At 50.2% G+C, this 24,455-nt stretch overlaps 1 protein-coding gene across 3 annotated transcripts in view; it reads left to right on the top strand.

Annotated features, from left to right (window-relative positions):
• Nucleotides 1-24,455, top strand: part of LOC142466770 (uncharacterized) — a 616,011-nt gene that overhangs the window by 210,756 nt on the left and 380,800 nt on the right. Inside the window, exons 1-3 of one of the 3 annotated variants that reach the window (XM_075572168.1) lie at nt 12,603-12,794; nt 15,963-16,147; nt 21,865-23,910. The exons of 1 other annotated variant lie outside the window; for it this stretch is intronic. In XM_075572168.1, coding sequence (XP_075428283.1) covers nt 21,972-23,381 — 1,410 coding nt within the window. In that variant the 5' untranslated portion in view covers nt 12,603-12,794; nt 15,963-16,147; nt 21,865-21,971 and the 3' untranslated portion in view covers nt 23,382-23,910. Of the gene's footprint in view, nt 1-12,127; nt 12,795-15,962; nt 16,148-21,864; nt 23,911-24,455 lie in introns of those variants that run through there. One more of the 3 variants, XM_075572163.1, reaches the window with a different exon arrangement.

Below are 24,455 nucleotides of genomic sequence, written 5' to 3'. Positions count from 1 at the left end.
GTCGAGGGTCCAGACCCTGGGTTGTTAACATTATGCGCCGTTTCCCTCTTGTGAGTCTTTGGTTTGGTTCTGGCGCGTGCCGTGTTGTGTTTGTAAGCAGTGGGGGGGGTTGTGGGGGTGGGTGTGGAAATGGTGTGGGGGGGGAGGGAGATGGCAGGGGGGGGCGGGGGGGAGGAGGGAAGGGAAGCCGGGAGGGGTGGTTTAATGGGCTATAGTCTAAATTGCTGGTTGACATGCTGTATGTGTCAGTTGTGTGGTCTGGGCCCTTTTATTTGTTTGTTTGTTCTTTCTACTGGTCGTCTAGTACCAGGTCAAATTCGGGGTGATATGGGAGGGGTTCTTGTTCAGAGCCGGGAGGGGAGGAGAAAAAAAAAAAAGGGGGGGGGGGTAGGAGCAGGAGGGGATCTCAGGTACATTTCCTATGTCAACCCTTATCGCTCTAAAGTTACATACATTGCATTTGTACATTCTTCTGCATTTTGTTGCTTTCCTTTGCTGGTCTCACCTGTTAGAGGGGACTTTGGTCTTGGTGAGGGGAGGGTAGGAAAGGAGGGGAGGTGGGGGGGGAAAGGTCGGAGGGGGGGGGAGAGAGGGGAGGCGAGGGAGAGGGGGGATGGGGGGGATGGTAGGGAGAATTGGGGGGGAGGGGGGAAGTGAGGGGAGGGGGAGGGGGGGGGAAGGGAGTGAGGAGGGGAGAGGGAAGGGAGGGGGAGGAGGGGAATGGAGGGAGAGGGGAGGGGGGGGGAGGAGGATGGGAATGGAGGGAGGGGGGGAGGGGGGGTGAGGGAGTGGTAGGGGGGAGGGGTGGGGGAAGTAGGGGAAGGGGTGGTGGAGGGGGGTACAATGGGAGGGGGAAGGGGGCAGCTTATCTTGGTATTACAGTACATTTTTATAGTTGTGATTTCTAACATTTCGTCAGTATTGGTCATAGTACCCTTTGTGAAGCATATCTATAGAAATATGGATCCGTTAGTTGCCGCTTTGGCTCTGAGTGGGCTCACATGGGCTCATGGGCGTCCGCAGAAATGTTTTCAGGGGGGGGCATAATGTTAACTAGACAGAGAGAGAGAGTGGTTGTGGGGGGTGGGGGGTGGTTGACGGGGTGGGTGACTGACACTTTGACTGACTGACTCGTGTGTGACTGACACTTGGGTGACTGACTGACACTTGGGTGGGTGACTGACTGTGGGTTGGTCTGTATTCATTCACAGACAGCCAGACACAAACACACACCCTCCCTCTCTCAGACTCTCCCCCTCTCAGACTCTCCCCCTCTCAGACTCTCCCCCTCTCAGACTCTCCCCCCTCTCCATCTCCCTCTCCCACTCTCCCTCTCAGGACTCTCCCTCTCCCTCTCAGACTCTTCCTCTCCCTCTCAGACTCTCCCTCTCAGACTCTCCCTCTCCCTCTCAGACTGTCCCTCTCCCTCTCAGACTCTCACTCTCCCTCTCAGACTCTCACTCTCCCTCTCAGACTCTCCCTCTCCCTCTCAGACTCTCCCTGTCAGACTCTCACTCTCCCTCTCAGACTCTCCCTCTCAGACTCTCCCTCTCAGACTCTCCCTCTCAGACTCTCACTCTCCCTCTCAGACTCTCACTCTCCATCTCAGACTCTCACTCTCCCTCTCAGACTCTCACTCTCCCTCTCAGACTCTCCCTCTCCCTCTCAGACTCTCCCTCTCAGACTCTCCCTCTCCCTCTCAGACTCTCACTCTCCCTCTCAGACTCTCCCTCTCAGACTCTCCCTCTCAGACTCTCACTCTCCCTCTCAGACTCTCACTCTCCCTCTCAGACTCTCCCTCTCAGACTCTCTCTCTCCCCATCAGACTCTCTCTCTCCCCCTCAGACTCTCTCTCTCCCCCTCAGACTCTCTCTCTCCCCCTCAGACTCTCTCCCCCTCAGACTCTCTCCCCATCAGACTCTCTCAGACTCCCCCCCCTTCAGAATCCCTCGCTCACTCAGACTCTCTTTCTCACTCAGACTCTCTCTCTCACTCAGACTCAGACACACACACCCCACACACCACACACCCCACTCTAATGCAGATAGTCCAAAGGTGTAGCCCCATCTCTTTCTTACCCCCTCTCTTCATTCACTCTCTCCCCTCACCCCTCTCTTCCTCACTTCCTCTATTACACCCCCTGTCTCCTCACTCTCCCCCCTCCATCAATTATGCCCCTCTGACTCAAACCCACTCCCTGAATCCGTCCTCCTCACATTCATTCCCTCCCCCCCTGATCTCACACACACACAGACACACACTCAGACACTCGCAACAAGGGGGAATCGGAGCAGGGGGGGGAATCGGAACGGGAAGGGGGGACCCGGAGCAGGGGGGGAATCGGAACGGGGGGGGACCGGAGCAGGGGGGGGGAATCAGAGCAGGAGGACAAGGGGGGAAGCGAGAGTGGCATGGAGCAGTAGTTACCTGACTTGCTCCATGCAGGAAAGGGCAGGCCTCGCTATGCAAGGTCAGATAGACTCGCAGGGGTGAGCAAACTTTTTATGCCGAGCCCCCCTTTTCATCCATTTAATTTCTCGGGCCCCCCCTGCCTGATGTAATCAAAATCACATGAACCCCCCCCCCTTTATTAAACGATATACACTGGCGACACAGTTTATTACACTGCGGCCAGATCCGCAAGCCGGGAGATTTCCCGGCTTGCTAGTGGCCGCCCCTCGGCGTGCCGCGCGTCATAGACGCGCGGTCACGCGTCTTCGGGAGCGTGCGCCCCCTGCACGCGCGTCCAGGGGCTCCCCGAGGGAGCCCTGGTGTCCCGCGATCGCGGGACAGCGGCAGGGGGTTCCGGGGGACCCGGCGGACCCGGCTGCGGTAGGGAGAGCGCCCCGATCGGAGGGCGCTCTTCCGCTGCTTCGGCGCGCGCCCGTCACTCTCGGGCGCGGGCCAGGCTACTGCTGCGGCACAGAACGGGCAAATGCTCGAATAAACTGTGCCGCAGCAGTACAATGTAAATACAAATATGTTTCAACAGCTCGCGCTTGCAAAATTAGGCTGCGTCCACGCTGCCGCCGAGAGTGGTGACATCACCAACTCTCCAAGCATGAGCACAGGGTGTCCTGCATAATTTTGCAAGCACGAGTGGGGGTTATGGATCAGGGCTATTTCTGTGTTTGTGTGTGGGTGTGTGTGGGTGTGGGGTTGTGCGCATTGACTGCTGCTGAGCATGCTTCAATGTCAATTTTGTTTGTCTCGCCAAGCACACAATCAATCACAACACAAACAACACCCCCCCACACCACACACAATCACAGCACACATTCAATCACAAAACACACACATCACTACACATTATATATATATATATATATATATATATATATATATATATATATATATACACACAAACACACACACACACACATCACTATACATATATATATATACACACACACACACACACACACATCACTATACATATACACACACACACACATCACTATACATATACACACACACACACATCACTATACATATACACACACACACATCACTATACATATATACACACACACACACACACACATCATTATACATATATATATATACACACACACACACACACATCACTATACATATATACACACACACACATCACTATACATATATATATATATATATATATATATATATATATATATATATATATATATATATATATATATATATATATATATATACACACACACACACACACACACACACACACACACACACACACACCACTATACATATACACACACACACACACACACACACACATCACTATACATATATATACACACACACACACACACACACAGTGACATCACTATACATATATACACACACACACACACATCACTATATATATACACACACACACACACACACATCACTATACACACACACATCACTATATACACACACACACACATCACTATGTATATATATATATACACACACACACACACACATCACTATAAACACACACACACACACTTCTGTACTGCTTGCTCGGCTCCCCACGCTTCTGAGCACTGGAGCTTGTGTCTGTGTGCAGAGAGACGCCCCGCCCCCTCTGCAAGCACAGGGAAACAGCAGCACGGATCTTCTGCCTGCCACTGCAGTCTGCTCTGCTCTGCCCGCCACTGCAGTCTGCTCTGCTCTGCCCCTGCTCTGCTCTGCCCCCAGGTTTCGCCGCACAGGCTGCGCCCCCCCCCCCTAAATAATTTGGCGCCCCCCAGTTTTGCGCACCGCTGAGATAGAGTTGCGAGGGACAAAAAAAAACAAATCCTGGCAGCGTGCCAACACGCGCCAGCCAATCAGGAGACAAGGGAGGTTTTTTTTTTTGCAGAAGAGCGCGCAAAATCCTGTCACGCTAGTGCCCTCTGTTCCCCGCTGTTGGCGGCCCAGGATCCAGGGGGGGGGCAAGCGCTCCCCCTTCCCCCCCCTGCGGACGCCCATGCATGGGCTCATGTTGTGCCACTTGGTAGCTCGTTGTGGCTGCCTTTCTGTGACCATTGATTTGCTCATCAGCATTCAACCATTTCATTCTAGGGGGGGGAGGGGGAGAGGAGGGAGGTGGATGGGGAGGAGAGGAGGGAGGAGGGAGGGGGGCAGGGGAGGGAGGGGGGACGCACAGGGAGAGAGGGGAGGGGGTACATCTTATCATATTTTTGTAATACGTTTTTATATTAACATTTTCACATATCACTGTAAAGTTGTTCAGCATAGCTTTGTGGAGCGTTGTCATGGGGATATTGGCCAATTGCTTGCAACCTTGTTTCTGAATGAGCTTGTGGGGCTTGCCCGCTTTGTGCTCGGAGGGGGGGAGGGGGAGGGGTGTGTGGGGGGGGGGGGAGGGGTGTGTGGGGGGGGGGAAGGGGGAGAGGGGGGATTATGGGGAGGGAGGGGGGGGTATAGGGTGTCGGGTGAGGGGGGGGGAGATGGCCTTCAGGGTTGGGGGGGTAGGTAGAGAAGGGGAGGGGGGGAAGGGGAGGGGGATGCATCTTGTCATAATATAGTTTAGGTTATCACATCTTTTGGGGCTTATCAGTAACATTAGATCTCTGTAGGTTCCTATACACTTCAGTTTATAGTTGTTTCCAGGCTTGTCCTCGTGGCTCAATTGCCTTGGCCGTGGTAGTCGGGGTATCTACTGTCCCCGTGGGGGGGAAGGGGTAGGCAGGGGGGATCGGGGGGGAGGGGGGTGTTTAGGGGGGGAGGTATATATAGAATATTTTAATAAACGGTATAATGAACAGTTCTCAACTTTGTACAGTGTTCCCAGTCTTTACATATATCTGCCTATGAGTCGGATTTTGTGAGTCGGCACTTTGCGCTGTATCTGCGCTTAGTGTCCTGACCCAGGCGGGTAAGCGGCCTGCGGGCCTTCTCGCTTTGCGAGGGTAAAAGTACTCACAGTTACCGGATACCTCTGCTCTCTGCCCGGGGAGGGGGGGATGTAGTGGAGAGTGTGTCGTGAAGGGAGGGTCCGCGTGCCGGGCTGTCAGGACCCGCCAGCGCCGCTCCTCTCGTGGCATATCTGGCCTCTCTCCTCCGGTCCGGGCAGTGCGGGCCCGTGTGGATGGTATGGCGAAAAAAGAAAAGGAAGAGATGTGCGCGTCCGCCTCAGCGGGGATCGACTTCTGCGCCCCATCTCCGTTCACAGATTCCTCCGCGGCTGCGGTTCGTCTCCTCCGGTGCTGTTGCTCGCTGTTTCGTCCAGTTCCTTTGTTGGGCTGTGATTGTTGGCGAGGTAAAGCACAGGACGTCCGTTGGCTGTTATCTCCCTTTTCTTTGTGGTGTGTCCGCTGGGCTGCTTTTCTGTGGCTTGCGTCCGGGGTTCCCGCTTCTCCAGTCTGCAGAATCTGCGGATGTCACATCCAGGATTGCGTCGCCACATGGGACAGGAGGGACTTTTAAGGGGAACTTCTTCGGTTGCTGCTCAGGTCAACTGGGTGAGGGAATGAACTTGGAGGTAACTGAGGTAAGTGGTTGCTGCGGTTCCTATCTAGGTCGCGGTTGTTTTTGGCCTGCCAGCCTCTCTGATGCTCTGATCTGGGGTTCTTCTGCATGCTGCCCCTGAGAGTGGGGGGGGTCTTGGATCCAGTCGGCAGGAGGCTTAGGTCCAGGGCTTTTGCGAACCGCGGGATATCCTCCGGGTGTCTGATTGTGAGATATTTACCATTTTTTTGTACTGACAGCTTAAATGGGAAGCCCCATTTGTACTTGATCTTTTTCTCGCGGAGCAAGGAAGTTAATGGTTGCATCTCTTTGCGCCGCAGTACTGTGCGCTTTGACAAATCATTATAAATTTGGAGGTGAGAATCCTGGAATTTGATGGTCTCTTTGGTTCTGCATGCCTCCATTATTTGTTCCTTTATTGTGTATCTGTGAATGCGGGCTATTATGTCCCTTGTTCGGTTGGGATCTTCGGAGCGTGGCCCCAGGGCGCGATGGGCTCTATCCATCTCTATGTCCTTTGGTGTGAGGTCGGGGCACATTGAGACAAAAAAGTCCTGGAGATATGACCTGAGCTGACCAGGCAGAACCGCCTCCGGGACGCCCCGGATTCTAATATTCTGGCGCCTGTCGCAATTTTCCTGGTCCTCAAGGCAGTCTCTCAGGCTGTTTACCTCTGCGCCAAGTCGAAATATTTCGTTGGCTGCCTCATCCTGGGATTGCGTGGTTTCGGCCATTTTAAGCTCAAGGGCCGTGGTGCGCTCCGTTAGGCCGTTATTTCCTGTTTAAGTTCTTTTACCGCGGCCCGCAGGTCATCTTGCAGTGAGGAGTGAAGTTTATTTAGCATTGTGGAGATCATCTCCTGCATAAATGCTCTTGTGAGTACTTCCTCCGGCTGTGGTGGGGTAGCCGTATTGCTCCGTTCGGTTGTTCCCTGCTTGGGCCCACGTGTGCTCGCGGAGCCATCTTGTGATCTTAATGCAGCTTCTGAGCTCTTCTGGGAGGGGGAGAAGTACTTAGCGACTCCTGGGGTGGCCTTGGGACTTGGATTTGCTCGCCGTTCTTGTTGCTAGGGGTATTAGGGGGATTTGCGGAAGCAATTGTGGATGGTTTTAGGGGGGGAAAAGCGCTTATTCTGCTCTTATTATATCAGGGTCTGTGGAGCTCCTCTTCTACACAGCCTCTCTCATCGGCGTCCTGGACACGCCCCGTTTTGTTGTTTTTATATCAGGAAACACACTGTCATCACTTGTTACTCTTTGATAATGCACCCTGCATGTGAAACGCGTGAGTGGCTGTGTCAGTACTTTGTTCTATGTTTTTTTTAACCAATAAATCTTTTTGATCATGACATCCCAACATTTCCTTTTGTGATCAAGCAGTGCACTGGCATTTTTCCAGGATTGGAACTTCTATCTTCTACATTGACCCTGCCTGGGAGCACGGGCTATGGCAGGGGGGCGCAAACTTTTTTCCCTGCGCCCCCCTGCCGGCTGTCCCCTCACTCCCGCGCCCCCCTCCCAACCCCAACTTACCCGCGCTCCGGCGTAATGACGTCACGTTGCCATAGCAACGTGACGTCACATGACCTCGCAGCGTCATTTTGACGCCGCGTTGCCATGGCGACACAGGGAGGAAGCCGCCGGAGCCACGGTAAGTTAGGTTTACAGAGGCCCTGCAGCTCCCCCGGCACTTCATTTAAGTGCCTTCGGGAAGCGCGCGGGGCCTCTGTAAACCACGCGCCCCCCGTCGGCAGTGTCGCGCCCCCCCTGGGGGTCGCGCCCCACAGTTTGCGCACCGCTGGGCTATGGGAGACGGTCTAGCGGTCCGTAAGTGATTCACAGCTCAACATTATTGTGCTTTTTAGTTTAGCCCGTCGTTGCTGCACTTTGAAGACTCCATATACCAGGTGACGGGGACACACGAGGTCGCCGGTTTGCGAGACTGCACGCACACCACTTCTCACCGAGCCATGAGTAATCTTAGCCCCAGCATTACGGGGTGTACTAAGTACTGAGATCGCGTCAAATATATGGACTGTATTTCTCCTATTGACATTTAAAAAAAAGGACATTTATGATGTGATAGCTACCTGAATTAGACATACGAAGAGATCTCTGGACCACCGGACTGGGAGTATGCTTTGCCCAGTTTGTATGCTAACTTGAATTAATGACCCAACTGCAACACCTCACTACGAAACTGGGGGGGGGTACAAACAACATGGATTTATGCGAGGATTTAGGCCTAGGATCCTCCGCCTGTGCTTGCGAAATCCATTGTAATAGAGCAGATGAAACTGCCAAAATAATCGGAAACTGTGGAATGATGGGCCCATGATCCGTCTCGTCAGAGTCTTCCAAAGAGAATTGTTGAGACTGTGTGTCCGCTTTGACAATTTTGGATCCTGGTTGATAGGAGATAATGAAATTGAAGCATCTAAAAAAGAGAGCCCACCTCACCTGTCGAGTCCCGAGTCTCTGCACCTTCAATGTACTCCAAACTCTTGTGATCCGTTATTATAGTGATGGGCTGCGTGGTACCTTCCAGAAAATGTCACCACTCTTGAAGAGCTCATTTTACGGCAAGTAATTTCCGGTTCCCAATATCGTAATTTCTCTCAGCGGAGGAGAACTTCTTAGAAAAGAAGGCACAGGGGTGTAGTCTCCCTTGAATCTCCTGCCATTGGAATAGGATGGCCCCGGCCGCCACATCGGATGCATCCACTTCCACTACGAAAGGCTTAGAGGGAACCGGATTAAATAAGACCGGTGCGGATGAGAAAGCAGACTTCAGTCTCTCAAAGGCCTGTACTGCTTCAGGTGTCCACTTCTTGGGATTCACCCCCTGTTTTGTAAGAGCCGTAATGGGACCCACCACCTTGGAGAAGTTTTTAATGAACCTTCTGTAGTAGTTGGCGAAGCCGAGAAAGTGCTGAGGGGGTTTGAGACATTCCGGTATGGACAAGTCCAACACTGCTGATACCTTGGCTCTGTCCATCTCAAAACCCTGTGCGGAGATAACGTATCTGAGGAGATCTTAGGTTGTTCAAATTGGCATTTCTCCAGCTTGGTGTAGATAGCGTGTTTCCATAACCTCTGAAGCAACTGCCTGACCTGGACCTGATGTTTGGACCATGAGGAAGAAAAAAAAAAAATCAGGATATCGTCGAGATATATGACCACAAATTGATCGAGGAGATCTCGGAATACCTCATTTATTAAGACTTAGAACACAGCCAGAGCATTGCACAAACCTAATGACATCACTAAGTATTCCTAATGTCATTGTCGGGTATTGAACGCTGTCTTCCATTCGTCACCCTCCTTAATTCGGACCAAATTGTAGGCCCCACGGAGATCTAACTTAGTGAAAATAGAGGCCCCACGGAGTCGGTCAAATAGCTTCAGAATGAGAGGGATAGGAAAACGATTTTGATGGAGTTTGGTCAACCCCCGATAATCTATACAGGGATGCAGAGACCCGTCCTTTTTTCCCAAAAAGAAAAAACCCGCTCCCGTAGGAGATGAGGTGGAAGGGCTCCTGGTAACAAGTCGATTAGACAGTCGAATACCTGATGCGGTGGTAACACCTCTGCTTGCCTCTCATTGAAAATATCCCCAAAATCCTGATAGGTGGGGGGAAGACCATCGGGGAGAGACATGGACGCCAGCGTTGAGTCTGAGCTGGGGCGAGTTATAGACAAGCAAGTCCCGTGACATTGCAAGCCCCAGGCGGTCACTTGTCTCGCCAACCATTCGATTGTAGGGTTGTGGGAACGCAACCAAGGGAGACCTAATACTATAGGTGCTGAGGGTGAGTTGATTACCATGAAAGGGAGTAGCTCCTTATGTAGAACTCCAATGTTCACTACCAGGGAGATTGACTCCTGGGTGATTGTCACGGTAACTTATGACAAGATATAACAAACACCAAATATCTGGGTTGAACTGAACGAGGCTTAGATATAATAAAATATAGTTTTATTCCTTAAAAAGGTGAACACAGCAATATAGTACAATTAACAGTCGGCCGATCACAAGAGTGGGAGGGGTGAGGACCTGGCTTCAAAGGGGTTGCCGGGGACGCGAGGTGCCGGTTGTCAGGACCGCAGGCGCGTCGCTAGGGCTCCTGGCGCTCCCGAAGCAGGGCGGCAGGACGCCGCCATTCCCTATGTGGTCGCGCATGCGCAGTGAGTCCCTGCATGCGGCGGCCAGCCAGGGACATCGCGCATGCGCAGTGATAAGCGCGCGTACGCTAGCCTACCAGGGAAGGCTCTTGGAAGGGACTACAAGTCCCATGAGCCTCAGCAGCGCCCCACGTGACCCCAGGAAGCCAATAGGGCGACAGCATTTCCCTGCAAGGGAGAATAGATACATTTCACGCGCTGAGCCCACGCTAGTTCAGTTGGAGCTGGGAGCAAGAAGGGGAAGGAAGGGTGTAGTGAGCAAGTGGCTCCTACACCAGGTAAGGTTCCCCCAGGTCCCAGACAGGCCCGAACTCCCCACCAGATTAGTGGGTAAGTAATAAGGGACGGCCCCAGGTTAGGGACTCTGCCCTTAGGTTCGTGTGGTGTGCAGTCTTGTCAGTGTCACGGCTGCCAGTGCTGTGAGTGCTGACAAGAAGGCATCGTGTGCAGGTTGCAGTGCGTTGCTGCAGGTGTTGAGTATTAGATAGAAGGGGACCCGGGGAGGGGGGTAAGGGAGAGGTAGTGTGGGTGCAGGAGGTCAGTGACCCACCTGCATAGGACAGGCTACCCCGTAGGCCCCTATGAGTTTCCACTGAAGTCACTTAAGGTTGCTGTGCTGTAGGGACGGCCTATAGCAGCAGCGAGCATCACCTTTACTATTAGTGTTAGTTAGGGACTCAGCAGAAGCTGCGTGTCCGTCCAGAGGGTTGGGCGCAGATCATCGTTGTTGCTGCAGAGGCCATCCGAGTGGGATCGTCCCGGACGGTAGTTCCTGTGTTCATCCTTCATCGGATCCTTTGTGAAGCTCCGTTGCAGGCCCGAGCACTGGAGTGCTCGGCAGGTAACCCTCATCAAGTGCACCAACGATACTATTAGACTCACACGGGACCAGTGACTGCGCAGTCATACATATCCTCTCACTAGGAAGGGTGGGAGACGTATTGTGTATGTGGTTACTGGACACGAGGTGAGATCACTTGGTGAAGGGAGTAGCGTCCTACGAGACGCATTAGTTAGTGTCTCCTCTAGAGAGGGACACCTGTTGATTTATGATACATTCATGCTATGCAGTAAAACCAGTTCTGTTTTACCACTGTTTGCTGAGTGACATATATTGTCCTGCGAGGAATCACTCCCCCTCTGGTGGGAGCCATCTTAGGTGGAGGCGCTGCACCGATTACAGGGTTACTCATAATATATGTGCCCCAGGTTCCCCGTGGCGGAAGCTCAGCCCTCCCGTGAGCCTAACAGGTAAAGCACCACACCTGGTAACAATAGGTTCTCCGCAATCACACTATATCTGCGATTGGTTGGGGGAATACCCGTTACATTTATATGTTAGTAAATACGTTGTTATATACTCGGTGTGTGTTTATATGTTAGTAAATACGTTGTTATATTCTCGGTGTGTGTTTATATGTTAGTAAATACGTTGTTATATACTCGGAGTGTGTTTACTGACTATTGGGTCCTGTGAGGGGTAATTCTACTATGTTAGGATCTCTCTCAGGTAGAGGCGCTGTGTACCAACGAACGTGATCACCCCATGCTCCCAGCGGCGGAGGATCAGGCCTCCTGTTAGCCACGCAGGTAACGGCAGAACAGGTAGTTTCTCTTAGCTAGGTGGTAAATGGGGATTTAGAGATAGATAAACCTACCATACACATTTTAAGTTATGGTGGTTGAAAAAGGCGACAAAAAACCTCCACCGTTAGCATATAGCCAATAAAGAATATCACTTGTGAGCACTTTCACATGTCTTAGGCTGCGTCCAGGGTATGACTGACCACACAGGCGCGTCCGCACGCTGAGTGAACAGACTGCCTAAAGGCAGTGTTTGCATGTGTGCGGAATCGGGCGCATGTGCGCGGAAGTGGACGCGTGTGCGCGGAAGCGGGAGGGGGCGCGCGTTCCGCAAGAAATCAGTTGAAACTGATTTCTTGGTGCGACAGGCCGGTCACGTCAGCGGTTCGCCCAAATGCCTAGACACGCCCGCGGACAGCACGCGTACCATGGCCAGGGAAAGCACCCGCTTTCCCTCAGCCTCCGCACGGCTGAAATTACCATGGATCCAGCCTTAGACAGGTCTGCAACCCTGCCTTTCAACCATTATCCTCTAGCAAACAGTGCTTTCCCTGCAGAAAGGGATTCTGGGAAATTACATGCAAATGAGCACACAATGTGTCACCTTTTGCCTAAAATCCATTTACATGGAACCCATATAAGCAAGTGTGCGTGTGTGCACTCATGTGTGTGTTTATGTTAAGTTGTATTACAGCCTCAGGGGTTATGTCATATCCAGGTTACCTCCTTTATATCAACATTGGCCAAAAGTGAGGATCTGAAGCAGCTTTACTCAGATATATTAATGACCAAGAGGAGTATACACATCTACATGCAGAAGAAACTATCTTTCCCTAGCACAGTGTCTGGGAAATGTTACTGTCTTGTTTCTAATCTACACAGCATGTGACACGTGATCTGTTTTGGAGTCTAAAAACTACAACTCCCATGATCCCCTTAGTGTGAGCATGCGCAGTAGGACACAGAGCGGTGACCCGGATGTAGTCAGTGTATCCACTTCCGGGAAAGAGAAGGTGAAGAAATAAAGTGGTGGAGGAAGCACACAGGAGCCTTTTCTGTAAGTAACTTACTTTGTATTCAAAGCATCAGAGCAGGTATATGCAAACACGTGGCGTTTCAGGACAGACACGTCCTCCCCTCAGACCATACACCTTACTGCAATAGTCACACTAACAAGTATATATACCCCTAGGGGTTACACAATCCCCTCATACCCATCACCTGTGTTTACAGCCGGGCAGCCACTGCAGCCTCAGTACTTCTGTCAGTTGAAGTCTGATGTAATCGCAGCATCTTTTGACGTTGATGATGTCACGTCGCCAAGCAACCTGGAAAACCTGTAACAAAATAGTCTCACAGGGCACCTCAGCACATTTGCTGAACTAGATTGTAAGCTCCTCGGAGCAGGGACTCCTCTTCCTTAATGTTACTTTTATGTCTGAAGCACTATTCCAATAACCTGTTATTTATATTATTTGTTATTTATATGATTACCGCGTGTAATACTACTGTGAAGCGCTATGTACATTTATGGCGCTATATAAATAAAGACATACGATACAACTATGGAGAAGTCAAATTACATATGTAGCCCTGCTTCCCCCCTCTCTGGAAAATGTACTGCTGGCTTCTGATGTCTGTGGTGCGGTCATACTGTATCTGTGAGGGTCCAGGAGAGCTGAGTGGCCGCGGTGTTGTGGGGTAACAGGACAGGCTTTTGTTGATCTTTAGGTTCCACTCACGGTTTCAGCACCTCCAGCTCCGGTGAGCTCCAGGGTTCCCAGAGACAGTCCCCAGCAGAGCAGACTTTTATCACACTCCTGCCCAATAGATTGTAGACTCAGGCAGGGGTATACAAAAAAGGTGTGCTTTATTTATCAGCCACTGCTGGTGTCATACAGCGGATACAGATGGATTGAGATGGGTCCCAGACCTCTAGATGACTATAAATTAGTCTGAAAAACTGGGAGCAGCCGTGCTGATATTTTCTTTCTTAGATGACTTTTCTGCCAAAAGGGGGTTAAAACTGAAAAGGAGCAAGTTAAAAGATGGTTCAATGTTATGAGCTTACAGTCAAAAGCAGCATTATTACACATTTATCTGGGCATAAGATAACAAGGCAAACTACAAACCATTAGGGATATATAAATTAAAAGACATACCGCCTATTATAGATAGTGGAGGCACAGAGGATAGATCATAAGTGTTATCAAGTAGTTATTAATAATAATTGAGTAGACTTAAGTGGGATAAACAGAATAGTAGAATCCATAGCAGTCATGGGCCAGAGTGACAGAGGTTTAAACCTGTGTCTCTGGTATATCCTCCCACATATATCTGGGTTAATAGTAGAGGCTGACCTTACCCCAGGAACCAGTTTAGTTAAAGTCTCAATACTTACTTTGACAGAGATGCTGCTGCTGCCCCATTAGACAGGTCCAGGGCTCGGGAGCGAGCACATGTCAGTGGAACACATATGAATATAAATATGTTCCACTGACTGCATTACACAGGGATTTAGTGACCCCTCGAGCCAAATCTTCGCAGATTGATCGCAAGAGAACGGATTGATCGTCAACTTAGCTAATCACTTGTCAGTGTTTGCTTTGGATTGAAGGAGAATTTTTTTTTTAAAGGCAACTTGGACTGCTGCTTTAAATCCAACCTAGTGGCGGGAAAACATGAAATCGCTTGGAGTACATGACTTCCTTGAAAAGGATGAAATTACCATTTAACCCTTTGGGTGCCCTTTTGATGTAGCCTGGCCCCATGATGTAATAGCTACGTCATAGTAATCCTGCTGGTTTTCCTAGGGGAGATGACATTCTGTGCTCCTGTGCAGGGCAGGACGGATCTATCACTACGTGGGATAGAAGGGAGGGGGTCTCCCTGTTGGTTCTGTCATCAGTGAGGGAGCGATCACATGACCCCTCCGTCACTCAAAGTGTTAAAATAACTTTTACATATTTGTGTATTGTGATAGAAATCCTGTTCTGTATTTCTCCAGGAACATTTGTGTTTGACTAATGAGGGCAAGCCGAGGGGGGGGGCAAGATCGGAGCCGGGGGTCTTGCCCGGGGGGGGGGGCAAGAACAGAGCCGGGGGGAGGGGGGCAAGAACAGAGCTAGTGGGGGCAAGAACGGAGCTGGTGGGTGGGGGCAGGCAAGAACGGTGCTGGGGGGGCAAGAACGGAGCTGGTGGGGGGGGCGGGCAAGAACGGAGCTGGTGGGGGGGGCAAGAACGGAGCTTGTGGGGGGGGCGGGCAAGAACGGTGAAGGGGGGGCAAGAACGGAGCTGGTGGGGGGGGCGGGCAAGAACGGTGCTGGGGGGGCAAGAACGGAGCTGGGGGGGGCGGGCAAGAACGGAGCTGGTGGGGGGGCGGGCAAGAATGGAGCTGGTGGGGGGGCGGTCAAGAACGGTGCTGGGGGGGTGCAAAAACAGTTTGGAGAGGAGGGGAGGCACAAACTGAGCTGGGGGGGGCAAGAACGGAGCTAGGGGTGGGGACAAAAACGGAGTTTGGAGAGGAGGGGAGGCACAAATGGAGAGTGGGGGGTGAGGGGGGGGGCAAAAACACACACGTCTCAGTTAAGCCCCCTCACCAGCATCAACAGCCGCCAGCAGCAACAGCCACCACCACCACCACCAGGGAACATCTCCTCACCTCAGACAGCAACAGCGTGCAGAAAGCAGGAAGAAGTACCGGGCTGCTAGAGCGTGCTCAACAGAGGGAGGAGGAGAGTGTAGGGAGGAGAGCCAGGGGCTGCAGTGAGTGCAGGCGGCGGCCCGGTTCCTAACAGGCCACCGGGGTTGGGGACCCCTGTATTAAGTAATAAGAAAGTAGTCACTGAAACAACACCTTGTTACAACAACCCCATGTTTTGTTTAATTCCACCGGACGAAAACTCACCTTTGTGTCACTTGTCGGGCACTTTTTAATTACAACAGTGTTTTTTTACTTCTTTTTTTACTTCTTTTTTAAGTAATAAAAAAGTAGTCACTGGTGTGGCCTGTGGCTCCCATTCCTTTCAAACTGTGGGTTCATACAAGTGAGCCATCGTATATATAGTACATTGCTCTCCATTAACTTCTGTTCACCTCAAAAACTTTAGAGAAGAAAGAAAAGACAAGTCACATTATTAACAACTTGTATCTTTTTTTCAGCTCTTCCTTTATAAAATAGACATTACTTTGAGAGTTGAGACCTCACTAACTGTCCCAATTTTAGGTTTATAAATTGTGCGAGAAACGAGGAAGAACAGAACCTTGTGGCGTTGCAGTACCACAGGAAAATCTACTACAGAACCTGCACAGACCTCCCCCCACACACAGAGCTCCTGATCTGGTGATGAATATGGGAAAGAGCTTGGTATCAAGAGGTTACGCTGTGGAAAAGTAACGCGCCAGCACAAGGTAATCAGGAATATGTGTGTTGTGTGATTTTCACATCTCTATTGTCTTATTACTGATGTTAAATTGCAAATAGTGATAGATCTGCATACACCATTCCAGGTCAACTAGTACTTAATATCACTAAACCTGACGAGTCAAAGGGCCGTATACATCAAGCTGCGGTATCAACAATGCCATATTACCGCCCATAAAAAAAGTGCATTATTACCGTGCAATGAATCAGCGTTATAGCGCCAAAATAAAGCACTTTTTATCTGACATTTTAAAAGCATCAGATCCGATACAACACAGACATAAAACCAAATTTTCAAGTAAAAACTGCCATACATCAAGTTCGGATATTTATCGGAATGGGATGAACGGCAGAAATACCGCAAATATTTTATCAGCTACTCCAGGCTGGCGTTAGCCCTGTCTTTCCTATGTATATAATGTCCAATATACTGCCCATTATATACATAGGCAAGATGAGCTAAACCAACATGGAATAGATGATAAAATAGTTATTAAAATACATTACGGTACATATTAACCCCTTAGTAGTCCACGGGTCAACTAGTCATCAGTTTCCATGAGTAGCTGACCACACGGGATAATATAAACATTTAACTACACTAACTACCCCCATTTGCCACCTTAGTGGCTAGTGAAGTATGGTTAGTTCTTGGTTTGTCCCGCAGACATAAACAAAATACTACGGCTCAGATACATCAAATTCTGTTAAAGTTGAGTTAATATCGCACCCAGGGAAATAATAAAAAAAGCTGTGTGTGCTGTGCACGCGCATAGTAAGTGAAACTTCTTTGACTTTTGTCACAGAAATTGACTTATAACGCGCGTGCTCGGCACACATGTGTCAGTGTGTCAGTCAGTGAGTATGTATGTGTTTGTTTGTGTGTGTGTTAGTGAGTGTATGTATCTGTACCGGTCAGTGTGTGTATTTGTGTCAGTCATTGTGTGTGTGTGTGTGTGTGTGTGTGTGTGTGTGTGTGTGTGTCAGTGTATGTCTCTGTGTCGGTCAGTGAGTGTATGTGTGTGTGTCAGTCAGTGTGCGTGCGTATGTGTGTCAGTCAGTGTGTGTGCGTATGTGTGACAGTCAGTTTGCGTGCGCGTGCGTCAAAGTGTGCATGCGTCAGTGTGTGTGTGTATGTGTTTATTGGCAGCAGTACCAGCATCATGAATGTTGAGCGGGTGGGGGAGCTCACAGTGGGGGGGAAGGAATAGGCACATCATTCAGGGGCGGTGTTCGGTACATCACTGGGGTGTGCGTGCGTGTGTCAGTGTGTGTCAGAGTGTGCGCGTGCGTGCGTCAGTGTGCGCGCGTGCGTGCGTCAGTGTGTGCGCGTGCGTGCGTCAGTGTGTGCGCGTGCGTCAGAGTGTGTGCGCGTGCGTCAGAGTGTGTGCACGTGCGTCAGTGTGTGCGTGCGTCAGAGTAAGTGTGTGTGTGTGTGTGTGTGTGTGTGTGCGTCAGTCAGTGTGTGTGTGTGCGTCAGAGTAAGTGTGTGTCATTGTGTGTATATGTCAGTCAATGTGTGTGTCAGTCAATGTGTGTGTCAGTCAATGTGTGTATGTCAGTGTGTGTGTGTCTGTCAGTGTATGTGTATCTCTCTGTGTGTACCGTATGTCTCTCTGTCTGTGTCCTGCCCCCTCTCTCCTGACTCCCCCCACCCCCGACGGAGCTGCGGACCCGGGGGGCTCAGTCTGAGTCTTCTGAGCAGATACCCCCCCCACCCCCCGGCGGCGCGCTCAAGCTCCCCCCTTCCCCACCCCCCGGCGGCGCGCTCAAGCTCCCCCCTTCCCCACCCCCCGGCGGCATGCTCAAGCTCCCCCCTTCCCCACCCCCCGGCGGCGCGCTCAAGCTCCCCCCTTCCCCACCCCCCGGTGGCGCGCTCAAGCTCCCCCCTTCCCCACAACCCGGCGGCGCGCTCAAGCTCCCCCCTTCCCCACAACCCGGCGGCACGCTCAAGCTCCCCCCTTCCCCACCCCCCCCCCGGCGGCGCGCTCAAACCACCCTATTCCCAGGCGCCGCTGCCAGCCGCTTCTGCGCATGCGTGGCGCGCGGCATGGCAGTGGGCGGGGAACGGCGCCGCTGCCAGCCACTTCTGCGCATGCGTGGCGCGCGGCATGGCAGCGGGCGGCGGAACAGCGGCGCCGTGGCAGTTAGGAGTGGCGGCTATCGCCGCCGCATGTGAGCAACTAGGTGTGGGTGTGTGGGAGGGTGAGGGGTGCGGCGGCAATTAGGAGCGGCGCCGGCGGCTATCGCCGCCGCCGCCGAATATGTGACAGGGGGGGGGGGCGTGTGAGCAGAGCGGCGTCCATTACGTGACGTCACTTCCGTTTCACATTTCGCCCCCCCATCTATCCAGTTTTATCCCATCAGAGGTGCCACTAAAGAAGTTTCACTTCAAAAAGGTGTTATTACCGCAATTTTAAGGTATAGATGAAGAATGTGGTAATATTTTACTGGGTGCAATATTTGGGCTAATCTCGCGATATGGGAATTAACGCGACCGTTAATAATGTGTTACATACCTCATTGGGTTAATATTTCTATCATAGGCTTCTGTAATGTCTATTATTACAGAAACCTATGATCAAAATATCATTAACCCGTTTCATGCCTGTGGTTACCAAGGTACACCACAGGTACCAAAGAGGTTAATACTTTATTTAAAAAAAACATTACCTAACCCTGTTAACCCCTTTAATGTATGAATAACAAAAGAAAAAGAGTCGCAACAGAATGCACTCACTGTCTCGTATGTAGTGTAATGATTGGCATAAAGATAAAAACCTTTTAATTATAATACTAAAAATAATAGAAATTGGATTGGCAAAATAGAATCCATGACCAATTCTAATAAACAGACATAACACACTAAATAATAAACATACATAAATAAAACAGTATTAACCTTTATTAATTTGTTGTTCCTAATGGATACCTCTTATTCTACAGCTGAGGATAGTTTAAGGATACAATTCCACTATAGATATGGTTGTTAAGCTGGCGCAGGAGTCTCTTCCCTTTCCCTAGTACTCAATCACTAATTGATTTGTGAATTAAGCTAAAAATATCTTTAATGTCATCTACGAATATAAAATAATTGGTGTGAAAATAAACACAGCACTGGCAGTAACTGTGATCCAGTTATCAGTGCTATGTAAGCTCTGATGATCATATACATTTATGGTTGGTGACTTGTTATAGTCATCAATGTGGTACTCGGAATAGACCCAACCTGAATATGGTTGGTAAAAGGGACACGTAGATATACACCCTTGTGGTGGTACTGCTAGTGAACTGACCTAAAGACCATGTAATATATATCCTTATGAATGCACTACTTGTCAACTGATATGTGCACCCAGTGGAAATCAGTAGATCAGAGAATGGTCTAATATAGGAACATGGAGTACACTCGTATCAGTGTGGTAATTGAAACACTCCTCATGCATCCATAGTGATCGTTAATGATATATCACTGCAGATGACCAGTGGAGGTAAAGTAAAGTAGCACATAAGCCGTAATATAGTAGTGTTGGTGAATGATATCAAGGCACCTAAAGAAAGTGACTATAGTGGGTGATATCCAAACACCTAAATAGGGCTCACACTTAGGCAACCTCTCTGGACAAAATCTGCTGGATATGAATACTGCTTGTTAGCAGAAGGGCACTCCATAAAGAATCAATGTGGATCAGCGTGATATCCGGATACACTGAGATTGTATAGCAGTAGAGTGCTTCAGGGGCAAACGGTCTCGGGGGGGGGGGGGTTGGGGTTAAACAGAATTAGAGGGGGGGAAACGGACTGAGAGGGGGGCAAACGGAGTGAGATGGGGGCAAACGGAGTGAGATGGGGCAAACGGAGCGAGATGGGGGCAAACGGAGTGAGATGGGGGCAAACGGATTGAGGGAGGGGTGCAAACGGGAACAAGAGGGGAAAATAGGGTGCTCAACCCCAATGTAACTTCATCCAGATATAGACTTATAGCTTAGAATAGCCCCATAATAAAACCAGTAGGAGTGGGTATAAATGAAAATGACCTGTGAGTCACTTGAACAATAATCCACATCAAAGTACTCAGCTATTGAAGTCATAAAGAAAGTCTCTTACCCACTCCCACAGTCTTCGGGGTGCAAACGGAGTGAGGGAGGGGTGCAAACGGAGTGAGGGAGGGGTGCAAACGGACTGAGGGGGGGTGAAAACGGAGGCGGGTGGGAGAGAGAGCAATGGAGGAGGGGATAGAGAGAGAGCAATAGGGGGGGAGAGAGAGAGCAATGGAGGGGAGGGAGAGAGCAATGGGGGGAGAGAGGAGGGAAGGGGGGGGAGAGGAGGGAAGGGGGGGGGAGAGGAGGGAAGGGGGGAGAGAGGAGGGAAGTGGGGGGGGAAAGAGAGCACAATGGGAGGAGAGAGAGGAGGGAAGGGGGGGAGAGGGAAGTTGGGGGGAGGGGGGAGAGAGGAGGGAAAAGGGAGAGAGGAGGGAAGGGGGGGGGGAGAGGAGGGAAGTGGGGGGAGGGGGGAGAGAGGAGGGAAAAGGGGGAGAGAGGAGGGAAGGGGGGGAGAGAGGAGGGAAGGGGGGGAGAGAGTAGGGAAGGGGGGAGAGAGAGTGGGGATAGAGGGAGGAAGGGAGGAGAGGAGGGAAGGGGGGAGAGAGGGCAATGAGGGGGGGAGAGCGCAATCGGGGGGAGAGAGCAATGGGGGGGAGAGAGAGGAGGGAAGGGGGGGAGGGAAGGAAGGGGGAGAGGAGGGAAGGGAGGGGGAGGTGAAGGGGGTTAGAGAGAGCAATAAGGGGGAGAGGGAAGGGAGAGGGGGAGGGATGGGGAGGAAGGGAGGGGGAGAGGAGGGAAGGGGGGGAGAGAGGAGGGAAGGGGGAGGGAAGGGGTGGTAGAGAGTGGATGGGGGGGAGAGGGGAGGGAAAGGGGTAGAGGGGGGGAAGTGGGGAGAGAAAGGGGGGAGAGAGGGGGTGGGAAGGGAGGGGGAGAGGAGAGAGGGAAGGGGGGTCAGGAGAGAGAGTGCTCAGGGGGGCGTGATAGAGAACAATGGGGGAGAGAGAGCAATGGGGGGGAGAGAGAAAGCAATCAGGGGGGGGGAGAGAGAGGAGGGAATGGGGTAGAGAGAAAATGACAGACACAGAGAGACATACACACACAGAGAGAGATAGACACACACACTGAGACATACAAACACACACACATACAGACACAGAGACAGCCCCTATACGACCAATGGCACGCCCCTCCTGTAATAGCCACACCCCCGTAATAGCCACGCCCCCGCTCCTGCTCTAAAAAAATTGCAGGACACCCGATCGCTCATGCTTGGAGAGCTGGTGACGTCACCTCTCTCAAGCATGAGCGAGCTTAGCGGCAGCGGGCCGCAGCCTAATGGGACACATATTCTATTCATTGTACAAACATTTTTTAATTATACCTTCACAACTGAAACTATCGACTAACTATCAATCAGAGGATTTGAAAAGATTTTTTTGCAGCTAAATAGTTAAATATTATGATCCACTTTAAATGTATGATCCACTACATCTGCTCTCCCTGCCCTAATGCTGCACATGTTCTGCTAAACCCTTCATTTTTACAATGTACATCTACAGTTTACTTTCATCCTGAACTTTTTTCTGATATGCCAACTTACCTCTCCTGCATTACCTTTTGTAAGACAGTTTGTGTAACTGTGACTTTTTTGTCTCGTCTAGTACAAAGACAAGCTCCAGTAAACCACCCATGCCAGCACTGAAAGGTTTCTTTTAGCAGCCAGGATTACCTCCTCAAACATCTGAAGTTCAAACACCCAAATGAGTATATGGAAAAGATGAGGACAGAACAATCTTGCAACATTTCTATAAATATGACAGAAAATGCATCTTTCAGCCAGTCAAGGCAATTAATAAACAATGTAACTGCTTCTCATGCCAAAATATATATATTAGCTGCTGCCCCAGGAAAAGATCTTGGAGTAAGTGGGAAGAGTCTGACTTGGTTATCTGACCAGAACGCACAGAAGAGAACACAGACCGAGGAGAGTCCGCATGTATGTGGGGAATGTGGGAAGGGATTTAGTCGGTTATCCCACCTGAACATACACAAAAGAACACACACAGGGGAGAGACCGTATGTATGTGGGGAATGTTGGAAGGAATTTAGTGACTTATCCAGTCTGGACACACACAAGAGGACACACACAGGGGACAGACCGCATGTATGTGGGGAATGTGGGAAGGGATTTAGTGATTTATCTAGCATGATCAGACACAAGAGGATACACACAGGGGAGAGACCGCATATTTGTGGGGAATGTGGGATGGGATTTAGTGTGTCATCCAACCTGAACACACACAAGAGGACACACACAGGGGAGAGACCGCATGTATGTGGGGAATGTGGGAAGGGATTTAGTGATTTATCCAACCTGAGGAAACACAAGAGGATACACACAGGGGAGAGACCACATGTATGTGGGGAATGTGGGAAGGCATTTAGTGACTTATCCCACCTGAACACACACAAGAGGACACACACAGGGGAGAGACCGCATGTATGTGGGGAATGTGGGAAGGGATTTAGTCAGTTATCCAGCCTGAAAACACACAAGAGGACACACGCACGGGAGAGACCGCATGTATGCGGGGAATGTGGGAAGGGATTTAGTGACTTACCTCACCTGAACACACACCAGAGGACACACACAGGGGAGAGACCGTATGTATGTGGGGAATGTGGGAAGGGATTTAGTAACTTATCCCACCTGAAAACACATAAGAGGACACACACAGGGGAGAGACCGTATGTATGTGGGGAATGTGGGAAGGGATTTAGTCAGTTATCCAGCCTGATCACACACAAGAGGACACACACAGGGGAGAGACCGCATGTATGTGGTGAATGTGGGAAGGGATTTAGTGATCTATCCCACCTGATCACACACAAGAGGACACACTCAAGGGAGAGACCGCAAGTATGTGGGGAATGTGGGAAAGGATTTAGTGACTTATCCAGCCTGAGGAGACACAATAGGACACACACAGGGGAGAGACCGCAAGTATGTGGGGAATGTGGGAAGGGATTTAGTGATTTATCCAGCCTGAGGAGACACAATAGGACACACACAGGGGAGAGACCGCATGTATGTGAGGAATGTGGGAAGGGATTTAGTGTGTCATCCAACCTGAACACACACAAGAGGACACACACAGGTGAGAGACCGCATGTATGAGGGGAATGTGGGAAGGGATTTAGTGATTTATCCAACCTGAGGATGCACAATAGGACACACACGGGAGAAACCGCATGTATGTGGGGAATGTGGGAAGGGATTTAGTGATTTATCCATCCTGAGGAGACAAAATAGGACACACACAGATGAGAGACCGCATATACTGTATGAGTGGAATGTGGGAAGGGATTTAGTGATTTATCCAGCCTGAACACACACAAGCAGACACAGGGGAGAGACCTATCTCTAGAGCCAGGCATGTTTAGGGATAACCAGGGACTAAGACACTCACATATAAGTGCACACGTGTATCTGTGTTTCGCTAAATCAGAATGAAAAGTGACTTTAGTTTATGGTGCATAAAACAAGCATTTTAAAAGGATAAAAAGTTATAACGTTTTAAATGCAGGTTATTTGTATCATTCTTATTGTAGTTTCATTTAAAGAAAAATGTTCTTAATAATGTTTTATATTTCCATGCTGTTGGTTCTAATAAATTGTGTGTGTCACGGGAGTCTAAGTTTATCAATACCTTTTTATACCGGGATCATTGATTGAGCAAAGAAAAGAGGTAAAATAAATTGTAATTTATTTCAGGAAAAGACATACACACAATGTAACACAATTTACACAGTTAACACACTTACTGTGAATGGGGCTAACGAATAAACTTGTCCTTTAAACGTAATTCACAAAAATGACCTCTGTACTGGAACTGAATTCGGCATGCAATACCAGCCGCAACCACTGTGTTCTCAAAAGTGGAACTTAGAAAATGTTCTCACTCAAAATCTTTGAAGCCGACTCGTGTCTATTCAGCACAGAGCATCTTTGAATTTGCCGCTGTTAGTTTGGCGCTTGGAATCTGCACTCCTGATTAGATGCAAGGCTCCTTATGGGTTTCAGTGTCCCATTCACAAACCTCTTCAGCCTAACAGAGCGTGGAAATTCTCCTGCCATCCAATCACTGATTTGCCGGTATTGTAAAGTCGGGCGGGCACCTTTTTTAATTCTGCGAAGGGGAATGCACCAACTTGGCACCTCTGCCTCTTTGCATACTAAGCCCACCTGGGC

Source organism: Ascaphus truei, chromosome 15, assembly GCF_040206685.1.
Source record: "Ascaphus truei isolate aAscTru1 chromosome 15, aAscTru1.hap1, whole genome shotgun sequence".
Taxonomy (NCBI): domain Eukaryota; kingdom Metazoa; phylum Chordata; class Amphibia; order Anura; family Ascaphidae; genus Ascaphus; species Ascaphus truei.
The sequence above is the reverse complement of the archived record's forward strand: the minus strand, read 5'-3'. Positions and strand labels throughout refer to the sequence as shown.